Source organism: Drosophila eugracilis, unplaced genomic scaffold (genome assembly GCF_018153835.1).
Source record: "Drosophila eugracilis isolate 14026-0451.02 unplaced genomic scaffold, ASM1815383v1 contig_386, whole genome shotgun sequence".
NCBI classification, from domain to species: Eukaryota; Metazoa; Arthropoda; class Insecta; order Diptera; family Drosophilidae; genus Drosophila; species Drosophila eugracilis.
Genome location: NW_024573245.1, coordinates 607,205 through 629,242, shown reverse-complemented (window position 1 = coordinate 629,242; position 22,038 = coordinate 607,205). Strand labels below are relative to the sequence as shown.

The 22,038-nt window shown below is 40.9% G+C and overlaps 3 protein-coding genes across 4 annotated transcripts; 1 reads left to right on the top strand and 2 right to left on the bottom strand.

Moving 5' to 3' along the window:
• Positions 1 to 19: 19 nt before the first annotated feature.
• Positions 20 to 9,952, top strand: LOC108106107 (myb/SANT-like DNA-binding domain-containing protein 4). 2 transcript variants are annotated; one of them, XM_017212984.2, is made up of 4 exons: positions 20 to 142; positions 9,119 to 9,482; positions 9,549 to 9,589; positions 9,646 to 9,952. In XM_017212984.2, the coding sequence occupies exons 1-4, from the start codon at positions 140 to 142 to the stop codon at positions 9,931 to 9,933; spliced, it is 696 nt and encodes a 231-aa protein (XP_017068473.2). In that variant the 5' UTR covers positions 20 to 139; the 3' UTR covers positions 9,934 to 9,952. The 2 variants fall into 2 exon arrangements, with proteins under 2 accessions (XP_017068473.2, XP_017068472.2); XM_017212983.2 differs by lacking the exon at positions 20 to 142 and having other exon boundaries at positions 8,736 to 9,482.
• LOC108106114 (vascular endothelial growth factor receptor 1-like) lies at positions 541 to 8,606 on the bottom strand. The gene is made up of 16 exons (XM_017212990.2): positions 8,302 to 8,606; positions 6,629 to 7,146; positions 5,586 to 5,742; positions 5,344 to 5,489; positions 4,980 to 5,163; positions 4,426 to 4,895; positions 4,222 to 4,248; positions 3,838 to 4,147; positions 3,276 to 3,725; positions 2,700 to 3,158; positions 2,390 to 2,540; positions 2,057 to 2,115; positions 1,692 to 1,958; positions 1,287 to 1,536; positions 1,151 to 1,223; positions 541 to 1,093 (listed from the first exon to the last, which is right to left on the bottom strand). The coding sequence occupies exons 1-16, from the start codon at positions 8,366 to 8,368 to the stop codon at positions 776 to 778; spliced, it is 3,906 nt and encodes a 1,301-aa protein (XP_017068479.2). The 5' UTR covers positions 8,369 to 8,606; the 3' UTR covers positions 541 to 775.
• Positions 9,953 to 9,958: 6 nt separating the features above from the next.
• LOC108106102 (platelet-derived growth factor receptor alpha-like) lies at positions 9,959 to 20,192 on the bottom strand. Its single transcript, XM_017212967.2, is given in 20 exon segments — positions 9,959 to 10,967; positions 11,073 to 11,223; positions 11,281 to 11,353; positions 11,417 to 11,547; positions 11,549 to 11,667; positions 11,782 to 12,051; positions 12,179 to 12,405; positions 12,767 to 12,926; positions 13,004 to 13,483; positions 13,595 to 14,044; positions 14,117 to 14,426; positions 14,501 to 14,527; positions 14,768 to 15,237; positions 15,314 to 15,497; positions 15,557 to 15,705; positions 16,026 to 16,265; positions 16,845 to 17,019; positions 17,961 to 18,478; positions 19,559 to 19,757; positions 20,091 to 20,192. Coding segments are annotated over 19 exon segments (4,764 nt in total). The 5' UTR covers positions 19,623 to 19,757; positions 20,091 to 20,192; the 3' UTR covers positions 9,959 to 10,401.
• Between the last annotated feature and the right edge of the window lie 1,846 nt (positions 20,193 to 22,038).

Here is a 22,038-nt window from a genome sequence, read left to right as displayed (position 1 = left end):
TTGTAACAGTGGGAAGAAACGGAGTGGAAAGTTAACATTGCACTGCAACTGTAGTGAAAACAGCCGAAAGAACTAAATTATTACCAAACGGTGGAATAAATTATTATAACAATTATTTTTTGAAGCGAAATTGAAATGAATGGTAATTAGATTAAAAACATCAAATACTTATGGTGAGAACCTATTTGTTGAAAAGTAAGTTAAGTCCGCCTGACAGTATTCTCGTTTGTCCGTATGTACGCTGAGATGTTAGACTATAAAATTTACAAGAAAATGTTCATATTTAAACCTAATTTCGTTTTGGTTTTATGGCGTTAAATGGGCTGCTACTCCACCATCAGTTATTAATCATTGGTTTAATGGTTTGAGCTACAGATGACGCTATTAAAAAAAGGCATTCCTTCCAGTTTTTCCATTTCTTTTTAGATCAATGAATTTGAAGACCTATATTGTTTTAGATGCCCATCATAGACAACAAGTTTTGATATTTCTTTATTATTCGTATTGTATTTAAGTAGTATACAGTATAGTATAGTATAGTATAGTACAGTATAGTATATACATAATAGAAGACAATTATTTATATAGATAAGTGTAATCGACTATTTATAATTGAAACATCATTGTATATAACGTGGAGTAAGTGTGTGGTTCTAAATCTATATCAGAATTATGACAATGCCACTACATATTATTGTTTTAAAAGGACATATTCCACCTAGCCTGTTTGGGGGTCTTAGTCTTAAGATAATGGCTGCAGGACCTTCTAATACCTTTACTTCTCATGAGTAGTTGTATGGTAGATGGGATTTGAGAAGGCTGCTGTCGGTGCTCTAGGCCCACAATCAGTTGTTGTGGAACGGAGGTGCACCATGTGTATCTCTTCCGAAGCCTTATCCGTTGGATCCATTTTAGGCATGGCGTTCTTCTCGTTTAGGTTACTGGGATTGTTACTTAACTGTCTTGGCGTTGGGGCATTAAAATCAGGAATGGAATAACAGTTCTGTCCCATCATCGCTAGATAATCCGTGGTTTGGTCATTCATGTGCTCCATGTTGCTCTTCTCATACTGGTCGTTCAAAACCAGCAAGTACTGTAAAGTACAGAAATTATCTGAATTACTTTTGTTATTTAAATGTTACTCGCTTACTTTGGCTTCATCTTCGCCCAGCATGTCGGCAAAACGTGTTTCCAGCTCAGCGAACAAAGGTCTGCTCTCAGGACTATAATAATAGTTTGTAAATTAAATAATTTAGTCAGATTATATAAAGAAGATATACACTTACTTCTTCCGCCAGCATTCCAGCATAATCTCGTAGAGCTCTTGGTTAGCATATGGCGGCTTCTCCATTCGGTATCCATCGTTCAGTTTTTTAAACAGCTCATCATTGGATGCAATTCCCGGATACGGAGCCATAGCCAACGAGAACAATTCCCAAAGGAGAATTCCATAGGACCAAACGTCACTGTATGTGCTGTATACATTATCAGTTATCGACTCCAAGGCCAGCCATTTGATAGGCAATTTGCATGCTCCTAAAAATAATTTAAAAGCAGAAATATTCTTAAATCGTAGATACATTGACCCAGTATACATTTCTTAAAACAGACCATACATCACTACTAATCAACATCATCTGTTAGTGGAATATGTTTTGAGGTCAATAAACTTCTTCACAAATTTTAAATACCTGTTCTCATGTAGGCCCCTCTATACATCGATCGAGATAGACCAAAGTCGCATATTTTTACGACTTTGTTCTCGCAAAGAAGAATATTCCTGGCAGCCAGATCACCGTGCAAGACATTTCGTAAGGACAAGAACTTCATGCCGCAGGCCACTTGGAATGCCCATCTGACCAAGTCACTAGTGCTCACCGTATTCGCCTTCATGGTGTCCGATTCCAAATTGGAACCCGATGCTGCTTGTATTGAGGGTATAGGTAAATTATTATTGTCTGTAGGAAATGACACGAAATTAAAATTATATGAAAAACAACATAGCATAACAAAATTCATACATAGATGATGATTTCTTCTTTTGGATCAGACCTACCTATTCGTGTTCTTTCAAGGGTACCATTGTCCGAGCTCCCGCCTGCACCATTTGAATCGCTGTTAGTTGAATTTTAGTTGCCACCACAAGAACACAGGGGTGGAGAAATAGAGTGGGAAGCACAGAGGAGACCACAACCAGGAGCGGGATTACAAGCACAGGCGGAAAACATTCAGTGTTTTTTGGGTTAACGGATTGGTTGATGGTTAGTCGGTGGATTAATTTTAGCAAATACCAAAACCAGAAAGCAAAACAACATAAAAGTTAATAGGAATTAAGTGACCTTTGAGGTTACATTATTTAGATTATTAAACTTAAAGGGTTGTTAGCTACCTTATTGACCCGTCATTAGCCCGAGTCATTATTTTCGGATCGATGCGATCGGTATCTAGACTGATTTGATTTATAAAGCTATTCCTGTTTAGCCGAAGGAAGTTCTGAAGATTGCCAAAATGACAATATTCTACTATAACCAAAAAGTCGCCTGAAAATAGATAGATATATGTTAATTAAAAAAATATTGCTATTGCTAGTACATTTATAATTTTTATAATTGTTATAATAATTTCGCAATATTATTTTGAAGTGTTTTTTTAAATTTTTTTGTAGTTTTTAAGTTCGGCTACAACAATCTTTAACTTACGTTGCTCTACATTTTTGGTCACGGCTCCCAACAGATTTACCACATTCCGGTGCTGGCCAAGATGGACCATTATCTTAAGTTCGGAAACTAGTGCTTTCACAACATCGTCGTCGGCCGTTCGGTTCACCATCTTAACCGCAACGGTAGTGAGGGGCTCCTCCTTTCGAATGTCCTTAGCCTTTCCCTTCAGAACCACACCGAAGAATCCAGCTCCTAGCTGTCCTTCCAGTTCTAAGTTTTCCCTCGGAAACTCGAATCGCGAGTTATAGGGCAAACGATCAGCCTGCTCCTTCACGTTGAGATTCGGATCAATGTTGTCCACATCACCATTCTGGAAGTTAGTTTTTAGCTTAGAATGCAGCTTGTGGTAGCGAACAGCAAGGAAGAGACTTATGCCAATAAGGACGAGGAATAGTACAATACAGAATAGCACCCATCCAATGCTCATAGCAGGCAGATCTGAAAAATATTTAATAAAATGTATTATGAGTTCTTTCATTTCTGAGAGTCAAAAGGTTTGATAGGATAATTAAGGATGCGAAATAAAATATGATTAAAATCTCATTGCAGCTTTACCTGAAATAACCACCGTAAAGGATCTCTCGATCTTGTCCAAACGGTTCTCCACCACACACCTATAGACACCTTCGTCCCCGGGATAGAGGTGCGTGATGAGTAGCTTGGACTCCTTTTCTATGATATGCCTGAGTTTCGATTCGGTGAGCTCCTTGTCGTCTTTGAACCACCGCACTGTGGCCAAGGGAACTGCCGTGGAGGCGCATTCCAGCTCCAGAGTTTGGCTCAGTTTTCGCTTGACTTTTGAGTTGCCATTCTGGTTGGCGTTTACCCACTGAGGTGCCAAGGGATCGTGGACGTGTAAGGCAATCTCTTTGCTGCTGTACACAGAGTGGCTCACGTTACGGTAGGCCCGGCACTCGTATGTTCCTCGATCATTGTCGGATATAGAAGTAATACGCACAGTGCTTTTGTAGGAGTAGTCGGTTTGGCTAGTTTCGATTGAAACCTCTGAGGAATAAGTTGAAAGTAATTTAAAGTTAAAGCCGTTTATACTAGGTGGCTTAATTTGTACTAAAAATAGGCTATGCACAAAGGACAAAAAAGCTTTAAAGTATCTTACGTTTGGACTCCTCCAAAGCCTCGCCATTAATGAACCATTTAAGATTTCCATCGAAGTGGTAAGCCAGCGCCTCGCAGGTGAAATTCACATCGTCTTCTTTGGCGATCTTGTGATCCCTATCAAAGCCATATATGGTCATGTTCTCGGAGATGTTGCCCAGCAATACGTGCGCCTTGGTCATTGTCCTTCGTTCCTTTCCGTCCACCAGATTCTGAGCTACGCAGGTCAGGATTCCCGGCTCCGTGGGCAGGAAAGCTACTTCGTATATGGTTTCCACACTCAGTTTCCCGGGTCGCGGCTTGGACTGGAACTGTGGGTCGTGCAAAAAAGGATGTTAGATACCACTCGAAGGTTTTGAAAGGGGGTTGTGAAGAAATAAGGTACCTGATACTTTTCCTGTTCACTTGGCAGCTGCAGGACGACAACACCGAAGCATAGGACGACACAGTAAAAGCAGTTGGGTGAGGATTAAAGGGACAAACACAAATGTTTAGTTGTCAAAATGGATTACAATAATGTTTTGGATTATATCCCTTATTCCGGAAACAAGGATATATTCTTAAGATTAAATATAAACATGATACTTACGCCAAAGTCCTGGTTGAAAGAGGAGCAGGTAGGCCAGTGGGGCACCAGCTTGCAGGGTCGGAATAAGAAGGTGACAATCGCCGGTGGATAGGCGCGGACGGTGCACTCCATTCGAGCCACGGATCCCACCTGAACGTAGGCGTCTGACATCCTCAGTTCTGGGGCATCAATCACACTCACGTTGTACACACGATCTACGACCCCGAAGGAATTCGAACCTCGAAGGACATAGGAACCGCTGTCCTGCAGATGGGCATTCAGCACCTGAAGCATTGTGCTCTGCTCCGTGGACTGGATATTGAAATTGCTCTCAGACTGCCTGACCTCCGTTCCGTCCGGCTTAAACCAGCTGAAGGTGGGCGTGGAAAAGCCTTCGTAGTTGGCTGTCATCTGGATCGTGCGGTTGGCGAATTCCTGCACATTGTAATGACCTAAGGGATCGCTCACATTCAAGTAGCTTTCGCCTTGTCCTGCTTATTGGAATTGGTAGAAAAAGACATATTTCCATATTACTACTATTGATAAAACGCATTTTCATATGTTTGGACACTCGCCTAAGACTCTAATCCTGTAGGTGGTCCAATGTTCCTTATGTTGTATCTTGTCTGTGGTCACGCACTTGTAAACACCGGTGTCTGAGGGTTGGGCGTTATATACCGTCAAAGTGCTCCTGCCTGTCTGATAGGTGTTATTCCTAGACTTTGGGTCGATTTCTGCGTTGGAGATTTTTATGCGATCCTGTAAGAAAGTATTACGATTGGTTTTTTGCTTCTACTTTGATTAAGACAATACAAATTTCTAGATATTGTTTAATTAACTATTTTATATTTAAATTATTTATGGTTTTTTAGTATTATACTGGACGATATCTTAGAAAATAGAGCGGCTAATTGGTTTTAGTGATTTCGATTTACTTACCTTTAAGCTTGACGGAGTGATCCACTTTATTACGTACATTGCTTTAATATAGGCGGTTTGTTCGCACACGAGAGTGAAGTTGGTATCCACGAAAACGTGGTGTTCTACAGACGTCTTGATCACGGGCATCGGTAGTGGCTTGCGCTCTTTGTAGTAGCATTTATAGAAAGTTTAGATTTGTAATATATTTTTTAGGAAGGACAGTGGCTTTGGAAGACAAAGAATTAGATGAAATATGTTACCATAAAAGTGCACTTCTATGCTGGTTGACTCCTCTTCGTTATGCGGGTAGGGCGGATTGGGCCAGCAATAGTAATCGCCGCCATCTAGGATGCTGCGGATTTCGATGGTGAATCCCCGTTGCGGATTGTACCGACCGACAGATTTGCTGGAATGCATCTGCACAGAGGCATGTACAAGGTCAGATATCGGGTAATCAAATGGAAGCCTAACAACGTATTAACTTTCTGCTGCCTATCAATGCAGTTGTGGGACTGGAGCTGATTGGTTAAGACTACGCTAAAATAGTTTTATATCTGGGAAATGGATCGACTGTACAGATATATATATATATATATAAATATATGAGATATAAGGGGCTAACTACGAATCTACATTCTAGGACAAACTGTAGCATACTTGGAATGTATGTAACATTGATTATCGTGAAATTTATCGGCCGTGCAGTCGTAGTAACCGGAAAAAGGATCAATGACAGGGCATGTTAAGCCCCACCTGGGTTCGTACCTCACATTCTGGAAGAACTTGGGATTACCTTCAACCTTTTTCACAAAAAAGAAAATAAAGGAAAGTGATGAGTTTGTAGGTTATACTACTAAGCCCGCAGCATAAATCCCTTGGGCTATTGATCCGGATGATTAACTGTATAAAATTTAAATTTATTTCAATGTAACGGCTCGTTGTTTGCCTCTCGTTTGAAGTTCGATGTCTCGTTTCTAGTTGATTTACAGTTCGGTATTTTGTCATGTCAAGCTAGTACGAGTACGAACAGATAATTTTAACAAAATTTAAAAAGGAAATGAGGCAAAGCTATCTATCTGAAGAAGAAAAATAGACAACTTAGCTCGAACATGAACTCTGACGAAATGATAAAAGGTGTAATTATCGATCTGACACATACATATGGTACATGTAATATATGCATGTATACATATATAACGTAACGGGCCTAAATAATGGATTTTTGCTCAAAAATCATATGCATCAAACATTATGTTTTTGGAATGATTTTAAAAGAATTTAACATCTGGTCTTTTCTACTTACATCTTTATTATTGTGCTGCAACACCACCTCCGTGTCAGGCATCGCTGGTTTGCAGGGTATGACCACTTCGGTGTCCAGCAGAGCCATGACTTGACTATCAACGGGTACCAGCTTATTCTGTGGGTCGTCCACGTACACATAAATGGAGCTAGCTTTGCCCTGCCTCACAAGCTTGACCATCGTGTCTACTGACCTATCGCCTTCATCAATCTGGCTAAATTCGGAATCCTTCACGCAGAAATAGGCATCCACATCATCGGCAGACAGCTCGAATAGTTTTAGGCTGGTGCCATAGGGTCGCTCTGAATCCTCTGTGTTGTCAAAGTATTCCCCTATGGATTCTCTCGGGTGGTTGGTCCACCAGCTCATTGTCTCGTTGCCCTCGCATTTCAGTGTAGTAGTTGTCTGGGCATTCAGAATTATGAAGTTCTTGCAGGGTGTCATCAGGGGAGCTCCATTCTCACCACCGCAGTTTTCGGTAAGGTCATCGGTATCCGCCGAGAACTGAATCGTGGGTACTAAAAGGTTGTGGAGTATGAGAATTTGTTACAACTTTTACTTTAAATTCATCGCAGTTTTTAATAAAATCTTCTGCACCCGAATAAGCTTTTACTAAATATGTAGAGTATAATAGGTAATTAATTATTTTCAAGTTTATTTTAATTTTATTACATTCATAATATTTTTATAAAAGTCTTGCGGTATTTTCGCTAGTTGGCGCTGAAAGCGCTTAGTTCTTGTTTTATTCGTCGCATCAGGTCATGCTATACTTGTTTGGAAATTTAGCTACCATTTTTCTTTAAGTCGTGCGGAGTTATAGCGTCGCAGTCATACAAAATAATAAATACGGCATTTTGACAGTAACTACATAAAGGCAAAAATGCATCTCAAGCCGTCAATAAAATTTGTGCAGTTTATGGACCCGATACAGTTTCCATTTCCACCGCACAACGATGGGTTCAACGTTTTCGTTCTGGTGTAGAGGTGGTCGAAGATGCGCCACGCTCCGAGTTTTTTGCCAATAGGGAAGCGAGCTTCTATGAGAGGGGCATTATGAAGTTGGCATCTCGTTGGGAACGCGTCATCGAACAAAACAAAAAATATTTGACTTGAATCGCATTATTGTAACCAATTTTATACCGCAACACTTTTTTGACAACCTAATATATAGATTTAAGAGAGATTTTAGATTTATATATCTTTTCCTTTTTGGCTTTCGCTTCAATTATTAATTTATAGCAACAACAATAGACGTGACAAAAAATAATTAATAAATAATAACTCAAGATTAACTAAATTGGAAAGCTCTAAAATTCGGAGATTAATCGGCTGGAGTGCAAAGTTCTCAGCGTTGTCAAATTAAGACAATTGAACAGATAATGGCGCCATATAGCGAACAGACGTGTTGTCACGATTTATTAAAATGAAATATAACAAAAGATTCGCCTTGTAGCACTTATTGAAATATAACAAGAGTTTAAAATACTGCTGATAGATAGTAGATTCTATAAAAATGTTAAAGGTTATTCTGAAAATGTTTTTTCTTATTTGCGCAAACTGAAATCTTTATCCATTCTGTGTTTTTTTGAGGTTTTTTTCTTTTCTGTTTCATTTTATTTTTCGTATGGTCGCGGTTTATCATTTTTTATTGAGATTTCAAGAAAGCAATTTACATGTATAACTCCATGAGGTTCCAATGAGAAGCATTGTCAAAATAATCCTCCAGGGAACGAGTGCCATGTGGCTCAATTTGTTATTTAGCTTTGCGGCTCTAGATTTTTACAATTGAATTCTCATATTTAATCACAATTAAAACACTTTTATTTATTTTATTTAAATTCGGTTTATTTGGTTAACTTTATTTTCGCGTTGTTAGAAATCACTTTCCGTTTCGTTTTAAATCAACTGTAGTTCACGACGCTTTGAAGGGGAATGAGAGATTAATTCGGCAGCCGAGGCTCTAATCGGCAAATTTAAGTTTTAAAAGTTTTTGTTGGTATATACTGTGTCTGTTATCGCTAATTTGTAGTTTGTTTAAAAACATTATTTAATTTTTTAATGAAATCCACTCGTAAAGTTCCTAATTCCATATATGTAAGCACAGTACGTAAATAGAATCTCGGTTCGCCTTTTTGCCTTCTCTCTCTGGCTTGCCATCAACATCGCTATCTTCACACTACTCTTAAACGGCGGCATGCTATTATACCTTCATATCTTAAATATTAAATACATGTTTATTAATGAAAATGTGCATTTTTAAACCAAAGTGAGATATCAGGACACTGCAGAACTTGGTTTAACTTTTTCTTAACAATACGGGTTTTTAGTTGAGGTGACAACAGATTGATTATCGACAAATCGATAGTTTGGACGGGGATCGACAGAGGAAAGTCCGACTGTTAAGTCTGCTTTGTAATTCCGAAGTGTCAATCCTGATTTATTTAATCCCGATTAAATAAAAATTTTTTTAAACTAATGCAAACGGAAAAGCAAACGCGTAAAAGGGGCAAAAACTTTGCTATTTCCGAAGAGATGAAACTGCTGGAGCTTCTTCAACCCTACAAGCACATCATCGATAATAAGTGCTCCGATGTGGTCACTTGCCAATTAAAGAAGGACACTTGGGAGAAGTTATCCCAGCAATTATCTAACCTCACTGGCTCACAACGATCCTGGAAAACTCTCAAGGATAAGTACAAGAACATGAACACCAAGCTTAAGAACGAGGGCACAATGCTGCCCAGATTTCTCATGGCGGAAGAGTTTGATCCAGTCAGCAGTTGTGTTTCTGTGGTGTATGATAACATTCCAGATCCTGGCAGCTCACTGGACAGCGAACGGCTGGATCACCAAGGTAAGGGAGTGTTATTTTTGTTTACCCTCAAAGAACTTTTTAAATTGTTACACTTTCTATTTTCAGACGATAGAACTTCCCCTATTCAAACAGAATCAATCGATGAGGTTTGGTGTTCAGATTCACTTATATTTAGTGTCCTTTCAATTTAAACTTATTTTAGGAACCGTCCTACGGAGTTTGCGGAAAAATTCCGCTGGCAACCGAATCCCAGTCCTCACTCTCGCCCATCAGGGAAAACAGATCTTTGGACGATGAGAAAATTACGTTAATTCGGCTTCAACAGAGATTTTATTACAATGAAAATATCAGATCTGCTGAGAAACACCGCCTGGAGCTACGGTCAATTAATCTGAAGAACGAACTCATGGAACTAGAACTAGAAGAAAAACGACGTTGCATTAGAAAAGATGCCGCAAACGAAGTCAAGTCCAACTCACTTGAAAATTAACAATAAATAAATAACAAAAGGTCTGTTGATATTGTTATTATACTCATTGTATTTGAGTAGTCGTAGGTACATGCATACATAATACAAGACAAATAATTACATAGATAAGTATAACCGACTTATAACTAGACTTAGTTTAAACATGAAATGGCATTAATAGTATATAACATGGAGTGAGTGTGTGGTCCTAAAGCTATATCAGAGTCTTGACAATGCCACTAAGTAGTATCGTTTTTAAAGGCCCCCATAACAGTGAAGTTCAAATTTTACAAATTTTGAAATATATCGTGCTGTGTCGTTTTCCAAAGGTTTTCCTTAAGCCAATTATGGTCACTACATTAGAAATTTGTTTAGCAGATAACTTTATGTTTTAATTTATTACGTTATCATTTTCTAATTTAAAATTGAATTAAAACTCCAACTAGGCTGCGTAGAGGCTTCGTCTTAAGCTAATGGCTACGGGACTTTCTAATACCTTCGCTGTTCCTTCTCGTTGACGGTAGACAGTGGTTGGTAGCTGGGATTCGAGAAGGCTTCCGTGGGTGCTACAACTCCACCACCTGATGTGCTTTTGCCAGGGATATTCTTCCTTGGCGGCTTGACATTCACATAGTTTTCGGACGACTCTCCGTTGAGTTTTGTCTCCACATGATGGCGGGGGGAAGGCGTGGGCGTGACATACTGCTGCTTGAGGCCCTGATTGAATCGCCTCCTCTGCTCTGGACTCTGGTAGCCATCATCCGATCCGGCGGAGCGGCGGTGCAGCATGGGTATCTCCTCCGGAGCCTGATCCGCTGCATCTACCGTTGGCATGCCGTTTTTCTTGCGGAGCGGCTTACTCGATCCGCTATTTAGGTTGTTACTTAACGTAGGCGACTGGCGCGCCGCTGGGAAATTAAAAGTTGTTTCGCTTGAGAAGTCCGGAAAGTCGGAGGCCTCGCCTTCGAGGCGCGTGGGTGAGAATATGGCTGTGCTGGCATCGGGATCGGAGTCCGGGCTCATCGCCACATAGTCGTCCGGCAGCTCCTCGATGCCTGAGTTAGTGTGCCAGCGTGAGTGGGTGCATTTGGATGGTCAGATGGATGTGATTGTGCGGAGTTAGTAACCTGAACGATGGCCATGGCTGAAAGAATACTCACGGATATCGGGCACTATGTGTCCGTTTACGTAGCGCGGGGCTGCGGGCGCCAGCTCGTCGGGGGATCCCATCAGTGCAAGGTAATCTGTAGACTGGTTCTTCATGGACTCCATGTTGCTTTGGAGATACGGATTGTTCAGGTCAAGGTAGTGCTAGAATGTACAGGTATTGTATTATAAACTACTCTAATTTGTATGTTTCTCGCTTACGTTTGCTACATCTTCGCCCAACATGTCGGCAAAACGCTTTTCCAGCTCAGCGAACAAAGGTCTGCTCTCAGGGCTGGAATAATAGTTTGTAAATTAAATAATTTAGTCAGATTGTATAAAGAAGATATACACTTACTTCTTCCGCCAGCATTCCAGCATAATCTCGTAGAGCTCTTGGTTGGCATATGGTGGCTTCTCCATTCGGTAGCCATCGTTCAGTTTGTTGAACAGCTCCTGGTTGGGATCAATGCCCGGATACGGGACCTTTAGCCAGCGAGAACATCTCCCAAAGAACGATTCCATACGACCAAACGTCGCTGTACGTACTAAAAACATGATCGCTAAGTGACTCCAGCGCAAGCCACTTAATGGGCAGTTTTCCGCTCTCTGAAATCACAATGAAAATTGAGTCAATGAAGTGTAAAATATGTGTGTAAGAGTAGATATTTCCTGACCCTAAGCCGGCATTCAGCTTCGGCCAATTTCTTAAAGTGACTATACCTGATTTTTTGTAGTTATCTCCTCGATACATGGACCTAGCCAGACCAAAGTCACATATCTTTACGACATTATCCTCGCATAGAAGAATATTCCTGGCAGCCAGGTCACCGTGCAACACTTTCTTGGAAGACAAATAGTCCATGCCGCGGGCTACTTGGAAGGCCCAACTGATCAAGTCAACGGTGGTTACTGTCATCGCCTCTGTGGTGTCCGTCTTGTAATTTGAACGCCAGGCTGGCTGTATTGAATTATTGGACATTACTTGATCATCTGTTGAGAATGATATGAGATTGAGGTCATTAATTAATTGGGATTACAAAAAGATGAAGTTTAGCTTGCGCTCAACAATATTTTATATAAACTCTTGTATCTTGATAACTGATTTGTGGAAACCTACCTTCTGGTACGGTGGTCATCACGGTTGCACAGGTATCCATCTGGCGGTCGTAGCTGTAGGTTGCCGTACCGGATCCCGGTCGTCCGGCTCGGGTGCCCAATCGGGGATCATTGTCCGAGTTTCTGCGATGAGGTGGCGGTTGCGTGTTATTGTTGTGGAGTTCATTTATGTACGAGTGGTTCGGGAAAATGACATTGGCGTACTTCAAGCTGCCACCATTCGCATCGCTGTTAGTTGATGTTTAGTTGCCACACCAAGTACACAGGGGGAGACACATAGAGCGGGGATCACAGAGGAGACCACAACCAGGAGCGGGATCACAAGCACAGGTGCAAAACATTCAGTGGTTTTGTGTGTGTGTGTGTGGAGTTTATCAATAGTTAATTATGTTGTGGATCGTGTTGGGTTTATTGTTAGTCGGTGGATTAATTTTAGCATACCAAGTACCAAAACCAGAAATCAAAACAATATAAGAGTTAGTCAACACAATGCTTATCTAAGATAGGGTCAGTTAGCTTTGGGGTTTTAAATTTTAAATTCTATAAATTAATGGGTTGTTAGTCACCTTACTAGCCCGTTATTACTTACCGGTGCAGGTCAAAGTTGTCGGAAATGCGCTGGATCATGATTGTGGGATCAATGTGATCGGTATCTGGACTGATTTGATTGATAAAGCACTTCCTGTTCCTCAGAAGGAAGTTTTGAATATTACCGAAACGGCAATACTCTACTATAACCATAAGCTCGCCTGAGGAAAGATGAATGTTTATTAAAAATAAGATAAGGTATAATAATATTTGATTATTCTCTGATAATAAAACTTACGTTTGGCGATGTTTTTGGTGACGGCTCCCAACAGATTGACCACATTCAAGTGCTGGCCCAGATGGACCATTATCTTAAGTTCGGAAACCAGTGCTTTAACAACCTCGTTGTCGGCCGTTCTCTTGACCATCTTGACCGCCACGGTGGTGAGGGGCTCCTCCTTCCGAATGCCCTTAGCCTCTCCCTTAAGAACCACGCCGAAGGCTCCGGCTCCTAGCTGTTTGCCCAGTTTTAAGTTTTCCCGCGGGAACTCGAATTCCCGATTGTAGGGCAAAAGTTCAGCCTGTTCGTCGAGGGTCAGATCGGGATTAATGTGCCCCACGGCTCCCTCCTCAAAGTTGGCCAAACCGGCTGCCTTTAGTGCCAGATGACGCTTGTGCTCCTTTTGGTATCGAACAGCAAGGAAGAGGCACAAACTAATGAGTATTACGAAAAGTATCACACCTAACCACACCCAGCCCATGCTTATGCCGGGAAGATCTAAAAAATATTTAATAAAAATAAAGAAAAATATTAATTTCTTAGGGTTTTTACCTACGAGACTTTAGTTTTGTACTTGGGAATTAAAAAAAGATCTAAATGAGGACATACCCGAAATAACCACCGTAAAGGATCTCTCGATCTTATCCAAACGGTTCTCTACCACACACCTATAGATACCTTCGTCCCCGGGATAGAGGTGCGTGATGAGTAGCCTGGACTCCTTTTCTATGATGTGTCTGAGCTTCGATTCGGTGAGCTCCTTGTCGTCTTTGAACCACCTTACTGTGGCCAAGGGGACCGCCGTGGAGGCACATTCCAGCTCCAGAGTTTGGCTCAGTTTTCGCTTTACTTTTGAGTGGCCATTCTGGTTGACATTGACCCACTGAGGAGCCAAGGGATCGTGGACATACAAGTCTATCTCACGACTGCTGTACATGGAGTCGTTCTCGTTGCGGAAGGCCCGGCACTCGTATGTTCCTCGATCATTGTCGGATATAGAAGTAATACGCACAGTGCTTTTGTAGGAGTAGTCGGTTTGGCTAGTTTCGATTGAAACCTCTGAGGAATAAGTTGAAAGTAATTCAAAGTTTAAGCCGCTAAAATAATAACTATTAGTGAAAAGTATCTTACGTTTGGACTCCTCCAAAGCCTCGCCATTAATGAACCATTTAAGATTTCCATCGAAGTGGTAAGCCAGCGCCTCGCAGGTGAAATTTACATCGTCTTCTTTGGCGATCTTGTGATCCCTATCAAAGCCATATATGGTCATGTTCTCGGAGATGTTGCCCAGCAATACGTGCGCCTTGGTCATTGTCCTTCGTTCCTTTCCGTCTACCAGATTCTGAGCTACGCAGGTCAGGATTCCCGGCTCCGTGGGGAGGAAGGCTACTTCGTATATGGTTTCCACACTCAGTTTCCCGGGTCGCGGCTTGGACTGGAACTGTGGGTCGTTCAAAAAAGGTTGTTAAATACCACTCGAAGGTTTTGAAAGGGGGTTGTGAAGAAATAAGGTACCTGATACTTCTCCTGTTCACTTGGCAGCTGCAGGACGACAACACCGAAGCATAGGACGACACAGTAAAAGCAGTTGGGTGATGATTAAAGGGACAAATACAAATGTTTAGTTGTCAACATTGATTATTAATAATTATAGGGTGAAAGCTTACATAAAAGAATATAGATTCAGAACAGGTAATAGGATTCTTGTTTAAATTATAATTATAGCCCTTATTCCGGAAACAAGGATATATTCTTAAGATGAAATATAAACATGATACTTACGCCAAAGTCCTGGTTGAAAGAGGAGCAGGTAGGCCAGTGTGGCACCAACTTGCAAGGTCGGAATAAGAAGGTGACAATCGCCGGTGGATAGGCGCGAACGGTGCACTCCATTCGGGCCACGGACCCCACCTGGACGTAGGCGTCTGACATCCTCAGCTCTGGGGCATCAATCACACTCACGTTGTACACACGATCTACGACCCCGAAGGAATTCGAACCTCGAAGGACATAGGAACCGCTGTCCTGCAGATGGGCATTCAGCACCTGAAGCATTGTGCTCTGCTCCGTGGACTGGATATTGAAATTGTTCTCAGACTGCCTGACCTCCGTTCCGTCCGGCTTAAACCAGCTGAAGGTGGGCGTGGGAAAGCCTTCGTAGTTGGCTGTCATCTGGATGGTGCGGTTGGCGAATTCCTGCACATTGTAGTGACCTGAAGGCTCGCCCACATTCAAGTAGCTTTCGCCTTGTCCTGCTTATTGGAATTGGTAGAAAATGACATATTACTACTGTTGATAAAACGCATTATAATATGTTTGGATACTCGCCTATGACTCTAATCCTGTAGGTGGTCCAATGTTCCTTATGTTGTATCTTGTCTGAGGTCACGCACTTGTAAACACCGGTGTCTGAGGGTTGGGCGTTATAAACCGTCAAAGTGCTTCTGCCCGTCTGGTGGGTGCTGTTCCTTGTTCTTGGATCGGTTTCAGCTTTGGAGGTTCTTATGCGGTCCTACGGTTGAAATCGTTGTTATGCTTTACGCAAAGGATTGGATTATGTTATATACTGACCTTAGATCGGGACGGAGTAATCCATTCCATAACGTAGACTGCTTCGACGTGGGCGGATTGCTCGCACACGAGGGTGAAGTTGGTGTCCGTGATGACGTGATGTTCCACGGAGGACTTGATCACGGGCTTTGGCAGGGGCTTGCCGTCTTCTGTGGCGTTGGTAAAGAGTTTAGCTTTATTAGATACCCTTGGCAAAGGACTGGGACTGGCCAGCAATGCTACAGCTTCATGCAGATGGGTGGGTTAGACATAGACGTAGACACAAATGGGTTAGGGTTTTTACAGTACTTAGGCGGTAGGTGCTAGTTAGGGTTAGTAACAAATTGGGTTACTACTCTGTTAAAATCAGTCCATAACCAACTAAAATCGAACACAAAACGAGAAGGTAAGGGGTGCAAAATATAAGGCACAGTTAGGACAACACGACACGAACAGAAAAGAGAACAACAACAACCAGGACAACACTTACGCCCTGGTCTGGGTGAGGGCGACGCATTCATCGGAGCCAGACTGGCTGGACTTCGCTTTGCCCGATCCCAGGATAAGGCTCCATCACCACCATAGATTAGTGCCATTTTACCCGTCGATTGGTTAGTAAGAGTGAGGATTTCGTCATCGCCATCGGTGACACCTGGTGCATACGTATACCCCATGTTAGTCAAGGCCCCCGAAGTCGGCGGGCTGGTACTGGGAATTTCCAATCCGGATTCTGGAGGAGTTAGCAGATTAACGTAACATTGGGTAGGTGTACGATCAATCAATATTTTTTGGAGAAAGGTTGTGGGGGGTGGAACACAAAGGAGGGGAGAAATACCATTCGTTAAGACACTTATGTAAGTTGCAAGCTTTTTTAATGGGTGAGCAGCAAAAATGTTTAGCGATTGTGAATTGAGAAATATTTAAATGTTAAGAACCAAGTCGAAATTTTTATTAACATTTAGAGAACAATATGAATATCACCATGGAGAATTGTCTTTTCAAAAACATAAAAAAGTTTAAGTTTAATACCAAATTTCAAATCAGTTTTAAAAGTTTGTGAGAGTTAGCATACATAATTGAGTGCAGTGCAATTTCGTATTTAGGCTGTAGAGAGTGTGATTAAAGCCATGAATTTGGAAGAGATTAAGTTTGCATAGATTAGATCCTTGGGCTATGGAAAACCTAAACCGTAACCGAAACCGCTTCAGATGATCGATTCCGAAAAGAATTGTTGAAAAGTGGAAAGCAATATTTACGACATGTATAGACGGAAATCACAAATCACAAACTTTGGGGTGCAAAAACTCACTATCAATGTGACCGTTACCAATAAAGCGCACTTCTATGCTGGTTGACTCCTCTTCGTTATGCGGGTAGGGCGGATTGGGCCGGCAATAGTAATCGCCGCCATCTAGGATGCTGCGGATTTCGATGGTGAATCCCCGTTGCGGATCGTACCGACCGACAGATTTGCTGGAATGCATCTGCACAGAGGCATGTACAAGGTCAGATATCGGGTAATCAAATGGAAGCCTAACAACGTATTAACTTTCTGCTGCCTATCAATGCAGTTGTGGGACTGGAGCTGATTGGTTAAGACTATATAGTTAAATATCTGGGAAATGGATCGACTGTACAGATAGATAGATATTTATATACATATGTGGGCTATAAGGGGCTAACTACGAATTTAGATTCTAGGACAAACTGTGACATACTCGGTATGTATATAACGTCAATTATCGTGGAACTTTTCGGCCCAATGCAATCGTAGTAACCGGAAAAACGATCAATGACATGGAAGGTGAAGCCCAACATGGGATCGTACCTCACATTCTGGGCAAACTTTGGATGAACCTCAACCTTCCTTTTCGAAGAGATTTTCCAAGAACTCTGCGCGCCGAGAAAAGAAAATGATGGGTTCCAAGGTTATACCAGCAAGACTTTAGCAAGAATAAAATATGACTAATAAGAAACACTATAGTCGAAGGTCTCGACTATCAGATACTCCTTACTCTGTTTACCATCTGCTTAATAACTTTTTTATTATCAAATTTAACGTGTTTTGAATTAGTAATAATGACATTTGTCTAGCTTCTTTAATTGAGACCTTGAGATCTCAGCATTCATACGGACAGACGGACGGACAGATGGCAATGGCTAAATCGATTCGGCTATTGACCCTGATGTGGAATATTTATACTTTAATATATTTAGTATCGTCGAGTAGTTTATAAACATAAATATACTAGTAAGTAACACTACCAATAATAATTCTTTCTAGAATTTTGGCAAAAAAATCATTTGTAACCCCTTCCGCTTCGATTCCCTGTGCTGGATTCATGCAGGCCTTTTTTGGTTCATCAAACTTTATGTTTTTGGCATAATTTGAAAATTATTTTAAAACCTGATCTTATCCACTTACATCTCCAGTGTTGGGCTGCAACAGCACCTCTGTATCCGGCATCGCTGGCTTACAGGGTATGACCACATCGGTGTATTGCAAAGCCGTCACTGCATTTTCAATGGGCACCAGTTTATTCACCGGGTCATCCACGTACACATAGATGGAGCTAGCTTTGCCCTGGTTCACCAGCTCTACCATCGCCTCTTCCGGTCTATCCTCTTCATCTATCTGGCTAAATTCCGAATCTTTCACACAGTAATAGGCACCCACATCGTAAGCTGACACATCGAATAGTGTCAGGCTGGTGCCGTAAGGTCGCTCTGGATCCTCTGTGTTGTCAAAGGATTCCTTTCTGGCTTCTGTCGGGTGGTTGGTCCACCAGCTCATCGTCTCGTTGCCCTCGCATTTCAGTGTAGTAGTTGTCTGGGCATTCAGAATTATGAAGTTCTTGCAGGGTGTCATCAGGGGAGCTCCATTCTCACCACCGCAGTTTTCGGTAAGGTCATCGGTATCCGTCGAGAACTGTTTCGTGGGTGCTAAAAGGTTGGGGAGTATGAGAATTTGTTACAACTTTACTACTTTAAATTCATTGTCAAATACATTGAATTGAGATAAATTAGTTGATTGATTTATTAAATTGTTTCAGTGTAGACCAGAAGGTCAACTGTACTCATATTTTTTTCATTGATCGAATGCCCCACAACAAACCACTTCACATGCCGCTTTATCTATTGGCGAGCTCCAGCCGCCGGTTTCCCCTTCGGAAAACAATCCAACAGCCACTGGTGGCGCTATAATAATGACTTTAAGTGATTTGCGGTTGAGCGACCCTCTAGGGATCGCCATGGGCGCAGATGCAAAATCCTCTACCGATCGCATATTTCATATTTTATTGCCCGTCGCATCTCTATGGCTACGCCTTTGCTTTGGTCGCCCAAGTAGATTGTTTTGCCTTTTTGCTTCGGGATCAATTATTTGTTGACAGCGATAACAATGGACCTGATAGGCTTTATACTATAGTTGCCGCTCTGGCTACAAAAATAAGAGTGCATGTAAAAAACGATGCTCATAAATAGAAATCTAACCCGCACTTTAATTGAATAGGCGAAGATCATGTCGCGCCCGAAATTCGGCGGCTTATCAATTTGTATTCAAAGTTCAAAGCAGTTCAGACCTCAGCTCTGGGATCTGTCTAGACTGGTGAAAGCGTGAAGATGGGCAGATTATGGCCTTACACAGAGAGAATACAAATATATTTTAGCTATTGCCAAGTGATTATTATTGTCTTTTGAGCTAAATTTCATCGTTACAAGTTCTTAAGATTTGTACAAAAAGAAACTTAGTTTTGAACATGAAGATAACTATCTTTACGTCGATTTTCTCAGTGCTTAAAACAATAAAGAATGCGAGATTGCTGGCAGGAAGCAGCCCCCACATAAATATCAATGCATTTTGCAGATATGTTTGTTTTTAAATTGTGCAAATTGAAAGCGCTAGCCATGTTGTGGTTTTCAGGGGTTTCTCTTATCAATTCCAGGAAATTCTTCGAAATAAAAAATGTTTTATTATCGAGAAATATGGGTTTTTTTGAATGAGATTTGTGGAAGACTACTTACACGCGACGCTCAGCGAGATCCAGGCTAGCAGGGGCAGCAGCATCCTCCTCCGTAGCAGTGCCATGTGGATAGATTTGTTTGTTTGTTTTGCTGTTAAATATCGTACTAATTGTATTCTCCTAAATTTTAACAATTTAACACTTTTGGCCCAGAAATGCCATGGTCACGCTGGAAGACACTTTGCTCACTTAGCGCTGCACTGCAAGAAAAAGGAAGTTTGTTGCCTTGGTTAGAGTTGAAAACTTTTGAATTATTTCGATTTTATGTTTTGTAATTAACTTCATTATTTTTTTGTTTTTTGATTTTAATCACTTTTTATGCGTTTGTTTTATTATTATTTTAAAGGTTGTAAATAATGTTTTGAGGAACATTTTCGAAACATCGGTTAATGTTTATTGAAAGGTTTCATTATACATTTACTAGACAAACTTAAATGTCTAGATGATATTAAGCCTTCTTAAAAATAAAAATATTTTTATTGATTTAAGTACACTAGTATTCGCCCGTTATATATACTCGAATATATATATACTTGATGCTTTATTTCCATCGCTTTCAATCCGCTTTTCAAGCACAAACGAACAGCATAGCAGCCAAGCGAAGAGTAAAGATTTCTGCTGGACGGTTGGAGTAAGAAAGCGATAAGGAGTTCTGTTATATGCATATAAAGATGTATATATATATATATATATACACACATATGAGCTCTTCACTTCATTCAGGACCGATATGTTCTGATAAGTGGAAAACCGTTTTATACGTCAAGTACAAGATATTGTGCTTATGCATAAACAACAACAATAAGCATAAGTTTTCTCGGTTTTCAGACATTTCTTCATTTTTATTTGTGTCATTCCAAATCCGGAAATGAGAGCTTCCGGACGATATAACGCCCGAGGGAGGCGAGTGGGCCACACCTACGAGTGAGGCAACAGGTCATCCACGTGGCCATAACTCACTGTCACACACGCTGTTCCAGTCCAAGTCACTAAATGACAACGGGACATGCACAATTAAACAACTTGAACTAACTACTCTCCACACAGCAAAAAAATAAATAAAGATAAAATTAAAAACATAAAAACAATGTCCCATGGCTATCTACTCGAACATTTATGCCCTTCTTGTGGAGCGTATTGATAATTTTAAAAGAAGGAGAAGTTTGCAGCGCGTGAAGAAAACATTTCCGACTGAGGGTTGATTGCGGATAAAATGTTTGCCAAAAAGCTTGTTTTCTTAATTCCTTTTTTATATTTCATTAAAAACGTGTGTGCCATTGGAAGAGATTTGCTAAAAACATATCTTCTTATCAAGATTTTTGAACAAGAAATTTTTAAAGTTTGGGCATTTAATCTGGAAGTATAGGATTAACAAAATGGCATTTCCTTTGCGAAGATTTTATTTATTTTATATTTTTTAATTTGAAAGGCAAAAGTACAATAAATAATATGAAAATACGTAATCCTTTAATCCAGTAAACTAATATTATTATATACATTTCTCACTGTGTGAGTAACCGGCGCCATCGTTTGCCGGCAATTAGAGCAAACGAGCTGACTGCTGATGGGCAACTTCCGTGGTGATGTCGTAAAAATGTAATCCCTCTCAGCCAGAGACAACAACAAGTGTCCCGACTCCTCGCTTGACATCAATAAACTGGAATTTAATTTGCGGGCAAACTTTGTGGCCACACCTCCAACGCCTTCGTGATGACATTTTGGCCTAGTCGACTTTTTGTGGCTAATTGCTAGATGGTCAGCAAATAAAGCCATTCATCTTTGTCACAACCGTTCAGTCGAGGTCAGTGTCAGTTCTTAGCCCGTTCGGTCGTTTATTGGCTAATTGAAATCGCCCTGGTTTCACCTGTCGCACATGTCCAGGCCCGACCATGAGCATTGCGGATTAAACGGAATCAACTGGCAAATATTGACTTGGTCGCTAATCACCTGTGAGGAGTAGCTAATGGCACGATGAAAAGGCAGAAATGTAAGGATTGGCCCAGTGCTTTGCTGAATACACTTCAAGTCGAGTACTTTATTTATATTTTCTTGTTTTTTCATCGTTCTCTTATTTATATTTCAAACATTATGTATTAAACTGCAAAAGCATATCAACATCGGCATGTCGAAGCTAGCTTCTTTCTGTTGTTAGTTTTATTTTACTGCGAAGGGAATTATATACAAATTTTTCTGATATAAAAATATTTCCGGTTTTTCGAACTCATTTCGAAACTAGAATCATTTTTTATTTAAGGCGATTGTAAACTTTTTCATTTTCTAAAAGAATTCGGAAATCGGTTTTTTCTAAAAACTCAATCTTCTGTAATTCCCAGAATAAATGGAAGGATGTCAATGAAAACCGCAATCAGTAGCCGACAGTCGATCAAATGTGCCTGGCAACATGCTGCATGTTGCGAGTTCCTGCCCGCTAGCTATGGATATCTTTGGACTTTGACGTGGAGTACTTACAACTCCTCTAAT